The sequence below is a fragment of the Podarcis muralis genome, chromosome 2, assembly GCF_964188315.1.
Source record: "Podarcis muralis chromosome 2, rPodMur119.hap1.1, whole genome shotgun sequence".
Taxonomy (NCBI): domain Eukaryota; kingdom Metazoa; phylum Chordata; class Lepidosauria; order Squamata; family Lacertidae; genus Podarcis; species Podarcis muralis.
The window spans coordinates 34,818,676-34,830,820 of NC_135656.1; the positions used below are offsets into that span (position 1 = coordinate 34,818,676).

The following is a 12,145-nucleotide window of genomic DNA, read 5'->3' on the forward strand; positions in this document are numbered from 1 at the left end:
ACCAAAGCGGCTCACAAACAAAAGATGATAATAACATAATAGAACATCACAAATACAGCATAAATTGTATAGAATACTTTACAAATCATCAGTAAAACAATCACAAACAAAACAACTACCATCTATGTAACACTATTAACAAAACAACTAAGAAATAAGCTGAACATCACCGTTACACCAAAAATAATATTATAGGATTCACAAAGGTACTACAGCATTCATATCTATGAAACAATGTTAACAACATTAACAAAATAGCAACAAAACAAACAAAGCCCTGTTGAATTTGTACACATACTTGCCTCACCACCATGACTCATAAACTTTCATTCTATTCAATGCATCAAAATACACTTGCACATAATGTTCCTGGCAGCAATTCCCTTCTGAAGGATTCTTGCGATGGAGGTAGTCAGCACAAAGACACTTTCCTCTCACATCCTTTCTGCCACTATGACACTTCCATTTTCATAACAGAAAAATGGAATACCAGAATAAGACGAGGCTGCAATTTGGAGGTTAGGTGATACTCTGACATGTGTTCAACTATGATTAAAAATATCATCAGTTAACATAGCTACATGATCAGTGTGGGAATGATAAAATACTTGTAATATCACATTAGACCCTTCAAACCCGTTTCCAGTTTTCTTAGGGAAAACGCCTTAAAATTATTACATTATCATCACAGGCACTAGCTTCTCTAGAGCCTTGGAGATAATAATTGTGTATTTCACCAAGATCGTTTTGCTGAGTCTACCTTTTTATGCCTTAAAATTGCCTAAACTCTACAGTTTGTAAATTCCTCAGATTATTAATATTTATGACTCTACCAACCCTGTACTGTATTGACATTTACTTCCATAGCAAAACACTTCTGGGAAGTTCTGGGCTCTTGGGCTGCAATCCTAAAAGTCCTGTTGAAGTCCGGCTTTCTATTGAGTAGACATGTACTTCATGGATTGCTCTGTAAGTCTTTAAATCTTGCTTAATGCATAAATACAAATAATCCCTTTCAGTCACAACCGCCCGTTTTTCAGTAAGCATACATAATTCTGTAGTGTGATAGACATGTGATTAAAGACACAGACTTTAATTCGTTACTCTAAGAAAATCTTTAATAAATATGTGAGCTACAAAATAAGCAATGTGAGCACTTCAGTATCCCAGGACTCTCTGAAGACTTTTCAGATCCGCACTGTATTATTCTCTTCCTCCAACAATAAAATCCTTGAAAGACAGACTACAGTGTGAAATTCCTGAAGTATAATTGTTATCAGTTAGTTTGAGCCCTGAATGAATACAATCAGGATAAGGATTTTCACTCCTGCTTAGTCAAATTAACGTAACAAAGCTAGGAAGATCTATTGTCACAAATAGCTGCAATTCTGTAAGGTTACTGTGCTTGTTATGTTCAGAGATGAGCTTTGCACAGAGATACTGCAAACTCTACTCATGATCTTTTGACCTCACTATTTATGTTTTTCTGCCTCTCTAAGCCAACAGAGGATAACACTTCATGCAACTAACAAAGTGTATCTCCAAAACCTTAAGGCACCGTGAATCGCTAAAGGGTCACAAGACTCTTACAGATCTGCTTGCTGCAGCAAACTAGAATGACTAGTAGCCCTTATGATGTGGAATTATCTCACTTCTGAGTCACTGCCTTCCTCTTTCCAGCTGAACTTCAACATTCCCCCCCCCCCCCTTTTAAAGGGAAGCCAGGGTTTTACAGGCCATGCATAAGTACTTGGGGAACGGATTGGCAGTTGTGCTTGCTTGCTTCTTGTCTATAAACTAGCATGTGTATATATGAACAGAGTCAGAATATTACACATGTTTTTTTCTGTGCTGCTACAGTTGTCTTTTAATTGTCCCGGATGACAATATTCTTGCACCTTTAAAATCTGTTCAGGGCTTTCTTGTGTGTAAATCTAAAGCAAGGCAGAGGAGATCAGGAAACCAGAACAGGGGCCTGAAGCGCATTGCTGCTCTTGAACTGTGACCAAAGTGCAACAAATACATGTTAGAGCGGGGGACGATGAGGCATTCCTCCAGTCCACCATCCCAAGCCCTTCTTAAGGTAGCACCCTTGGCTACAGTACTGGGAACGGCCTATTGAATAAGGCAATGAGGTGAAAATGGACTCTTCCCAACGGGCATAGTTGTGCTCTGGCTTGGCTTAGACTGCTCAGATGGTATATGGGAAACTGAAATGGGACCAGTGTCCCTCTTAGGCTCTGGAGACGGAGAACTTCCTGTCCCTCCAGCTCCCATCAGCTCCAGCTGTCATGGCCAGTTGTCAAGGGTGATGGGAGTTGAAGTTCAACAGTGTTTGGAGGACTCCAGGTCCCCCACCTCTGCCTTTGATACTCAAGGCCTCCGCCTTCGCTAGCAACTCCCAACAGCATGGAATGATGGATGTGCAGGTTCGCCATCCCGGCACACAGGCATGATCTGTCAGACCTCTGCCTTGTAGTTTCCTGCAGTGATCCTGACTGAAAACCACTGGGTCAGTTTCTCTTCATGTCCACAGTGCTTGCTCAGCTACTCCTGTTCTGTACTAGGCTGACGTTTTTGCTGAGGAAATGTTGACTTTATTCCGGCACTCAAATAGCTGCTGTCCCTCAGGCGTGGTCTTACTGTTTGGCTGCCTTGTGGCCTTTGGGCTCCTTTTGAAATGAAGGGAAGAAACACTTCCATGTGTTTTATTGGTGGCTTCTCAGAAATGCCATGCAGGGTGAGGTCATAGTTCTGTGGTGAAGCATGTCTTTGGAGGCCACAGTCTGGGGTTCGGTTCTTTGCTGTCTCGGTTAGAGGACTTTTGGCAGCAGGGAAGACAGGTCTTTTGAAGCACCAAGCTGCAAAGAAGAGTGTGGCAATATTCAGAAGGCCAGCTGCTTCTGTTTACGTTACAAGGACCGCTTCCCCAAAAGGAGACCCTCACGGTGCTTCTGAAATAAAACATAATGTTTGTTCCTATGCAGCTGGATCTTTGTATGCTGGTTTTGTTGTCTTGAGACACTGCAATTACGGGGTGCTGTTGTCAAGGAAGGCTTAAATAGGCTATGTGGGTTATTGATCTGACTCTGTGTAAGATGGCAACAGCAGACCTTCCAGCGAATAGGTGTCAGCTTTTGTGGCTAGCTGTGTTTACAGAGCAGAGGAAGTGCCATGTAAGTGGCTGCGGCTTTGTTTTGTCAAATAACGCAGACTCTCTTCTGCCTGAGAAGATGGATTCACATAAACAAAGCGAAAATGAGAGTTCAGGAAATAGCTCAAAGTTACTTGGAAACCAATTTCTCTCCCGCTCGTGCTGAAGCCATGGTGGTTGGATTGTACAGTAGACCTTTGAAAGAAGGTACTGTTCAGTACCTTTTAAAAACTGGTTTAAAATGGGTTCCCTAAATCTTGTTCTAGAGGTAAAAATTGTTGACGCAAACCCCCTCTGATTCTGCCAAACTTAATCCGAAATGGTACCTTATCTTGACTATATTGTCTGACTTCAGGATTGAGGTATATTAATGATGGAAGGAAAATAGTGATTGCTCTGGTTCAGGTATTATTTGGCCTCAGCTGCTTTTTTGTCTGCAGTAATTGTCTTTTGTGCTTCAATTCCCAACAGACTGTTGAACATGGCTTCCCGCACCAGCCCAGCGCACTGGGCTATAGCTCTTTCCTCCATCTCATGGCTATCGGGACCCGATCAGGAGCCATCAAAGTGTATCCTTTTCATGCATTTCTGAGCTGCATAATGGCTTTTCAGCAGCAGTAGGTATGCCAAAATGTGTAGAGATAGTATTTATGTGGTGCTTCCTTCAAAGGGCTTTGCATTTGTAGAATCAGTAATCCTAACAACCGCATTATCCCCATATTGCTTTCTTTTCTCAGATTACCTAGTAGGTTGTCGTTAATGTAAGTTTTGAACCTAGATAATCAGTTCAATTGCACCTCTGATAATGAGGGCCTCTGGTGATCAGCTCTTGTGAAATGTACTAAAATCATTGTGGAAGCTACTCTTGAGCTAATCTGGTCTAGTGGAAAGTGGTGCCTGTAGATAAATAGCTTTATCACCCACATTCCAAGTCTGTTTTAAATATCCTGACGCAGAGGAAGAGTTCATTTTTAGCACAGTGCAATATTTGTGGTTTGAATTTTGAGTCATAAATAAATCTTTGGCTTTCCTGTCTTGGTATTCCTAAAATACTGGGCTAAGCAACAAAGTGCTTTGAAGGTGCTTTCCTTTTATCCAGCCTCAGTGCAGAATATAAATGAACACAAATCTGTTTCTAGTGGCGCTGAGCCAGCTAGGGTAGGGGAAGTGAACTGTTCCTCCTTCATGGAGGGACAATCTGAGTGCTTTCCAATGACACTGCCATTTTCCGGCAACACGTCTCTCTGGAAGACTCTTGCAGGCAAGCATTGGGCCATCTGTCTCCTGATGATGGATTTAAATGGAATTGCAGCACCCGGAAGACGAGAATAGATGGGCTCCTGTCACTCCATCTTGCCCAACTTCCAAAAGTGCTGCACAAGCAGGCTTTCCCAACTTTTGAATTTAAAATCAAGTAGATGTCTGTCTGCATTACAGTAATCTGCTAACAAATTTCAAAATGGGTTCCCGGACAACTCTTGTCTCCTTATCTGTTACTAGCAAATGTTTCAGCAAGCCTTTGCTGCATGGTACACTTGCCTCTTAGTCTATACCAGGCTTCCTCAACCTCGGCCCTCCAGATGTTTTGAGGCTACAATTCCCATCATCCCTGACCACTGGTCCTCCTAGCTAGGGATCATGGGAGTTGTAGTCCAAAAAATATCTGGAGGGCCGAGGTTGAGGGAGCCTGGTCTATGCCAACAGTAAATGGTTGTTTTCGCTTGTTTTGCTTATTATTATTTTTTAAAATTTCTATTCTGCCCTTCATCCGAGGATCATAAGGTGGTTTACAATACAAAAAAAGTAACATAATAACTGTTATGTATTGAAGTTCTCACCCTGGCCACCAGGAGTATTGTGTATGTAGTTTTCACTCAGGTCCACGTCAGTTATTTTAGGCGGGAAACCCTGGGTTGTTGTTGCTACATTGTTGACAGCCGGCTGCCTATAAAAGCAGGCCGGCTGAGCTGTTTGCTGTTCAGTTCTGTCCAGCTTACAAATAAAGAGCTGCTCTGGAGAAATCGCTGTGTCGTCTGCTATGTTTGCCCACAATTTAACACTGGCGACGAAGGTGGGATCGATGGACATCAGAGCACAGCCAAGCCCTCACGGTTTAAAAGGCCATAGATCGTTTAATTAGCCAAAGGCCTAGGAGAAGAGGAATGGTTTTTTTGGTCTTGCTCCTAAAGCAAAGGCACCAGATGAGCCTCCCTGGGGAGATCATTCCACAAATGGGGAGCCACCCCAGAATAGGCCTTTTCTCATGTTGCCACCCTCCAGACACATGAAGAAGGGCCTCAGATGATGATTGCAGGGTTCAGGTCAGTTCATATGTGGTGAGGCAGCCCCGAGCCATTTAAGGCACCTTGAATTGGGCCTGGAAAATAGTTGGCAGCCAGTGCAGTTGGACTAGTGCAGTTACTGTAATATGCTCAAACCATCTTGCCCCAGTGAGCATCCTGACCACCAAATATTGCACCAGCTGAATTCTCCAAACTCTATGCGGAGGCAGTCCCAGATATAATGAATTGCAATGATCTAACCTAGACATTACTAGAGCATAGGCAACCGAAGGTAGGTGTCTGCTTCTTCTAAGCAGTGATGATGGAAATTACCAGGGGTGACTTGAACCTAATACTAGTGCTTTATGGGGAGACATCACAAGTATTCTAGGATAGAACTAATTTGCCACAAAGCGAAGGCAGCAAAAATCAATGCACACATAAATACTATTGACCTCAATCAGTCATTCAGCTACGGCGCTCCAGGGGTTGAGTTCATGGGCTTGCACGAAGAGACCAACACTGTCATGCAAATACATTTCATTCCTGGCCAGGTGAGTAGAATTCCATCTAAATTCTGTGCTCCATACATCAGATATGTTTTCAACTTTCTAGGGTTTCAGAGACTGAGATGGACTTCACCCACTAGCCCTCTGTAATGTGAAAACATGATAGATGCCATGATGTTTTTGGCAAAGGGACCAAAACTACTGAACGTTTTAATTCTTGTTCCTACTTTTGAGCACCTTGGCAAACTCTTGAGTGTGTAGATGTAATTGCAAAAGGAGGATAGATGCCCACCTCCCCCAACAGCCTGCAGTTCCTTACCCAATTCCTCAATATCCAAGGGCAAAAGCTGGTTATGCCTCCTGTTTCAGCACTGATAAGAACCTGACATAAGAAGAGCCTTCTGAATTAGACCAGTGGCATTGCGAGCTGTGTGCAGGTGGCGTGTCGCTTGTTGGATCAACGTCTTAGCAGTGCTTATGGCTCTGCCACCCGTGACCCTTATTTGGGCACTGTATTGAATTCCTAAAGGGAGCCTTTAAATAAACTTGCCGTAGTGAAGGTTTGAATCCTGAGTCTGACGAGGGGAGCCTGGACAAACGAACTTTGTGAAGTCGCTTGTCATTTTAGTCACCCTTCAGGCTGCCATCTCCGTTCTGCAGCAGTCCTAGAATACAAGGGAAAAGAAAAATGATGTTTGATCATTGTTGGATCCAGAAAACTGCTGTGCACAATTCAACAAGCGTCCTTTGAGAAATGCAATTATTGTGGCATAAGCTTTTGTTGGCCAGAGTGTATGTTCATGTAGCAATAAATGTGTTCTTTAAAGTACTATAGGACTCAGTTGTTTTCCCTACAATATACCTCTACTATGTGGCACTGCTTGTAGACTGAAGATCGTTTTTGTGTTCATTTTAAAAACTGGATATACTTGAAGGAGCAAACATCTTGAGGGAGGAGAGCACATCAACTAGCCCTGCACTTAGGAGTCTCAAACCTGATTTTGGTTCTAGACCACTGGGAGTAGTCTGAATATATTTCAAGAATGCTGCTGTGTCACTCTTGCTCATAAACATAAGCCCCAAATCCAGCTGCGGCCAGACAGCTTTTAATTATGTTGGAGAGGATTTGGAATTGCTACCACTTTGGCCTTTGTCCTGCATGCACTTTTATATAGAGAGATGGCTCTCCTTGTAGGACAAATGGATGTGAATATAAAGGGACCCCTTCTACTTTATTAAGAAACCTGCTGCAGGAGTAATTTCATAAAAGCTGTAACTCAGCAGGTTGACTCTCCCCGAAACTGATGTTTTGGAAGCACACTTTCATGAGTACAAACTCCCAATTATCCTGCAATGTTAGAAGAACCTTCAAATTATTTAAAAGGGTTTTTGCCTCTAAGACTGGAAAGGAAGAATTCTGTGTTTGTGAGCATTTTTATTTTAGCATGCTGCCTTACTCATTTGCCAAGCCTGGGCTGATCTTCATGCCTTAGTGGAATCTCATAAAGAGAGAACATTTGGAATGAGCAATAACTCAGAATACTCATGGGAACTGTTACCTGCTGTACTAGGTGCAGCTTCAGCAGACAGTGCTTGGTTTTAAATACTTAAATATTGGCCAGGGTTGGGCTTGTAACAAATATTCTTGGGCACCACTCCTTTAGGATGAAGTCAGGTGAAAAGAATGCAAGGTGAGAAAGAGAGTCACAGAATAGGAGCCACTCGCTCCTAAACAGGGTGGGGATGTGTTTTTCACTCAGAGCTACAAGGAGTTCAAGTTATTAGCCCAGCAGAGCTGACAATTGAACAGGTACTTCTCTGGGACGTGAAGTGCAGAATTTTCAAATTGCAAAAGAGCACAGAAATGACCATGTCTCTACATAGAGCACTTGACTCTGTGTTAAGTGAACAAAACAGAAAGAAAGGGCAGGACCAAGTGAAAGATTTTGGTGCTGCTTCAAGCACAGTATCCTCAGTACTCCCTCTCCCTGACCGAAGAGAAGCAAGACATGCAAATTCACAAACTGCATCGGATCTGCTTCTTTACTCTGTGCAAAGGAGTGATGATGGTCTTGGGGCCCTGGCAGGTGCCCAGCCTTGCCACCGCCTGGAGTTTGCTCTGGGGAACAGGAGGTTGATTTAAATAGCGGTCAAGGTGTGTGAGAGTCATGGAAAGTAGTGGCTGATTGTATTGTGGCTCAGGAAAGCCTTTACTAAAGGGGAGTTGGAGAGGAGCTAAAGGAGTGACTTAAATATAAGAGATGTAGGTAGTATTTCCAAGCATAGAGAATCAGCACAGATGAAGGCATAAAGGTGGAACAGGCCAATTGCTGATGACGTAGTGCATTACAAAGAGACTCATTCTCAACTAGAATAAGCAATTAGGTATATTCAGGTTCAGTTGATTTGTATGATTGTGGTATTTACTGGTGCTGAAATTAGCCACCTCCCCTATCCTCCTCGTCAGTTCTCCTCTGCAAATTCTCACATCGAATATGTGCTGGATGTTGAGAGGGAATTCACAATATCGGCATCTGAAACTGATTTTGCAGTAGTACCCAACATTCAGTTAAAAACATCCTCTTGAATGGAGAGAAGGAGATACCAGTTGCAATTTGATGTCACACAGGGTTGTGAAGTAATATTTTAAATAATTTTATTTAAACAATATTTAAGCATACAACAATCTAAGCATATAACTTACCACATAAAAACCTGAAACTTGTATGTCAAATGTCTGGATCTGATTTTGACATTAGAATCCAAACTGCGAAAATATTGAAGATTGTTTTGACATTTTGATTTAGCTTTGCTTGCAAGGTGCTGTCTTACCGTAGAGTTTCCCTCCATAAGGACCTTACCCTATATAGGATTTTAATATCTCCTGGTCCTGTGCTGAAATGGGCTACCTGTTTCTATTGATTTTTCCCCCAGGAGAGCCATGTTAGTCTCTTGAAGCAAAAAACTACCGGAGCTCTGTAGCATTAGTTTTGTGGTCTCATGCTCGCTTTGTCAGATGTGTTTATTTCTACCAAATAGCTTACCTTCACATTAATAGGACGACAGTAGTACAAACTCTTCTGACGGCTAAAACTTCATTCTTGATTGGTTATGTACTGTGGCTTAATAAACACAACTGCTGAATAATGTGCCTCTTGAAATGTTGCTGCACTCTGTACTACTCAAATGCTTGCTCATTCCTCCTTTTGTGTGTCTAATTTTCAGTGCCGCTTGTTGACATTGCTAGATGATAACAGCCTGCATTTATGGACCCTGAAACAGACCCACAGCAATATGTCTGAGCTGCAAGAAGAAAGACATTTCACACTCCGAGGGCCTCCTGGGTAACTGGGATACTTCTTTCTCCATCAGAAGTGGGCCAGGAGATGCATTCTGATAGACTTTTGTTTTGTTTTTATTGTTTAAGCAAATGCCTGCTTTTTTTACTAGTTCTGTGCGCTCTGGAAAGCCTGTTTCTCATTTCTAAATTGGGAAGAAAGGTTGCATGCATGTGTGTTACGTGACTTTCTACAAACTAAGGGTTTATTCAGAAGTAATATTCACCAGCCTTCATGTTGTGCAGGGATTAGGAGTGTAGACTTGTACTTTCCTCTGACTTAATGGAGCTCAGTTCTTCCTTACATCTTTGAGCAAGCCATAGTTTGCTGTTACATCTGAACCAGGCAACTGTAGTTTGGTTCAATTAAGGGAGGGAGAGAATCTTGAGTGAGCAAAGGGCAAAGAGACGGCTGTTGTCTAAACAGGCCAGGGGTTTGTGTGCTACAGGCTTGGTGAAAGAGTTCAGTGCCACTGAATTTTTTTAGGGGGCGGGATTGCTGCAGATTTTGTTGTGCCAAGTGATTCGCTGGTTAGCTTAAAGTTTGAGTGTGCACTTATAAAATATTTAGTACATAACCTGTTCATTTGTTTTGTCTTTAAACCCTGCTTAAAATATTCTATCGATTGCTTAAATCAGTGGTGTCCCAACTTTTTTCAAAGAGGGCCAGATTTGATGAAGTGAAGGGCCGTGAGGGATTTTACCCCAGAAAATAAACTGCCACAGGGGCTGGATTAAACCAACCAGCGGGCCGGATTAGGCCCCCAAAACTGACTTTGGACATGCCTGGCTTAAATTGTTTGTTCCTGTAGAGTTGTAGGACAACTTACTAGCAAGTTTCTATTCCCACACTAATGGTATGCATCAGCCCTTTTTGTATCATATGTCCTTCCCCCCCTCCCCCGCAACTGAGAATTGTGGGATGAGAATTTATACTTAAATATCTGGTGATGAATAATGATTTCCAAAGCCTTTACACACAGCTGTTGGATCAAGTATCTGCTTTGTATTACAGTATATATAAGCTGCCTGGGCAACTAATTTCACCCAGCTGTAATTTACCAGTATCTCTTTTCCCCTCCACTTACAGTTCCCCTCCAAGTGCTACCCAGGTAACAGCTATCCTCGCACACTCCTCCCAGGAACTTCTTTATCTTGGCACCGAGAGTGGTAATGTCTTTGTGGTGGAGATCCCATCCTTCAGAGTGCTAGAAGACCGGACCATCAGTCCAGATGTTGTGCTGCAACGGTAAAATGAGACGCTGGAGTTGCGCTATCTAGGGATGATTTCGGGGTGTTGTGTTACGCATGCGTTACAATGAGGGTAAAAATGCTGCAAGACCTTTGAACACTGGTTATATTAACATATTAACCTGAAGTAGTAGTATTGGTGCCACCTCTGTGGTTGCTCTGGAAATGAATTCAAATCCCTGCCTGACTTGAACTCTTTCTTGTTCCTGGGACTTGCCTGTCGTTTTGGTTACACGGCAGCTTCTTAATTCCAGTCTTCTATGCTGGTTTGTTGGTGTGGATGAGCAGGTCTCTTTGTCCTGGCAGACTGAGCTTCACAGGTAACCAGGAGCTGTACTCAGCCCTGCCCCCCAGTGGTTTGGGGGCATTTAAAAAAATTTCCCAGTGTGGGTGTGGTGGCGGGAGGGAGTGTAAAAGTCCAAGTAAGGTTCAGAAGCTTGTTTTTAGTATTTTCAGGATTCAGCTTTCACCCTTTAATAATTTAAATACAGTGGTACCTTGGTTTTCGAATGTCTCCGTTGACGAATGTTTCAGAACTCGAACGCTGTAAACCCAGAAGTAAATGCTTTGGTTTTCGAACGTGGCCTCAGAAGTTGAACATGTTACGCGGCTTCCATATTGAGTTTTCCGTACTGAGGCTTCCGTATTGAGTTTTCGGTTTTCAAACGTTTCAGAACTCGGACTGGCTTCCGGAACAGATTACGTTCGAAAACCGAGGTACCACTGTACATTAGTTGTGACTACCTTTTAAATACTTCATAATAACTGTGGTGCCCTTCCCCAACCTAGTGCTGTCCAGATGTTGCGGGCTGCAACTCCCATAATCTCTGACCATTGGCAATACTGGCTAAGGCTGTTGGGAGTCTGGAGTCTGACACTGTCAGGAAAGTACCAGGTTGAGCTACAGCAATGTTGTCAGTACAAGTCAAATTGACAATTCCATCGCTTAAGAAAAAGAAGAAGAGTGAATAGAATTATTTAATTGTAACAACAGTGACTCAGGACATGGGAAACAATTTCATCGACTGGAGATTTCGGTGCTTCTATGGGAGAATCACAAGGAGCGAGGAGTTGGTGGGAAATGGCATCAAGATCTTTTATGGGAAGCAGTTAATAAATGGAATAAAAAACAAATTATCAGAATGCCACCGGGCTGTAGTGGCAGATATAGAGGTTAGGGCAGCCTAGTTCGGATGGAGGCTATGAAGCTTCAAGCAGGTGGTTTGAGCCAGGCTATTTTCCAGGTTGCCCAAATTGATCCCTGACATGATAGCGCAAAGGAGGAGAATTTCCAACTGTTTCCTTTCTGTCCTTCCATATATTGGTGCCTTCATTGGCATTCATAACCTTTCCCCCCGCATTTCTTCGCAGTGTGCCAGAGGAGTACCTCAACAGAAGGTCCCTTGAATTGGTGGAAGCCTTACGGGAACATCCCCAGAACCCCAATCAGATCTTGATTGGCTACAGCAAGGGCCTCATTGTCCTCTGGGACTTGATAAATAACAAAGCAACACACCATTTCCTTGGCAATCAGGTAATAATACCTTCTGGGGCTGTGAATTGCAGCCAGGAAAGCTTTTCATTCCTGGAATATACAGCAAGGTGCAGGGAG

The 12,145-nt window shown here is 42.9% G+C and overlaps 1 protein-coding gene across 6 annotated transcripts in view; it reads left to right on the forward strand.

The window, feature by feature from the left end:
- LLGL2 (LLGL scribble cell polarity complex component 2) overlaps nt 1–12,145 on the forward strand; it is a 69,987-nt gene that overhangs the window by 24,990 nt on the left and 32,852 nt on the right. For all 6 annotated transcript variants that reach the window (XM_028716872.2, XM_077924205.1, XM_077924204.1 and 3 more), the window contains exons 3-7: nt 3,626–3,723; nt 5,909–5,990; nt 9,171–9,289; nt 10,373–10,531; nt 11,905–12,067. In XM_028716872.2, coding sequence (XP_028572705.2) covers nt 3,626–3,723; nt 5,909–5,990; nt 9,171–9,289; nt 10,373–10,531; nt 11,905–12,067 — 621 coding nt within the window. The remainder of the gene's footprint in view (nt 1–3,625; nt 3,724–5,908; nt 5,991–9,170; nt 9,290–10,372; nt 10,532–11,904; nt 12,068–12,145) is intronic.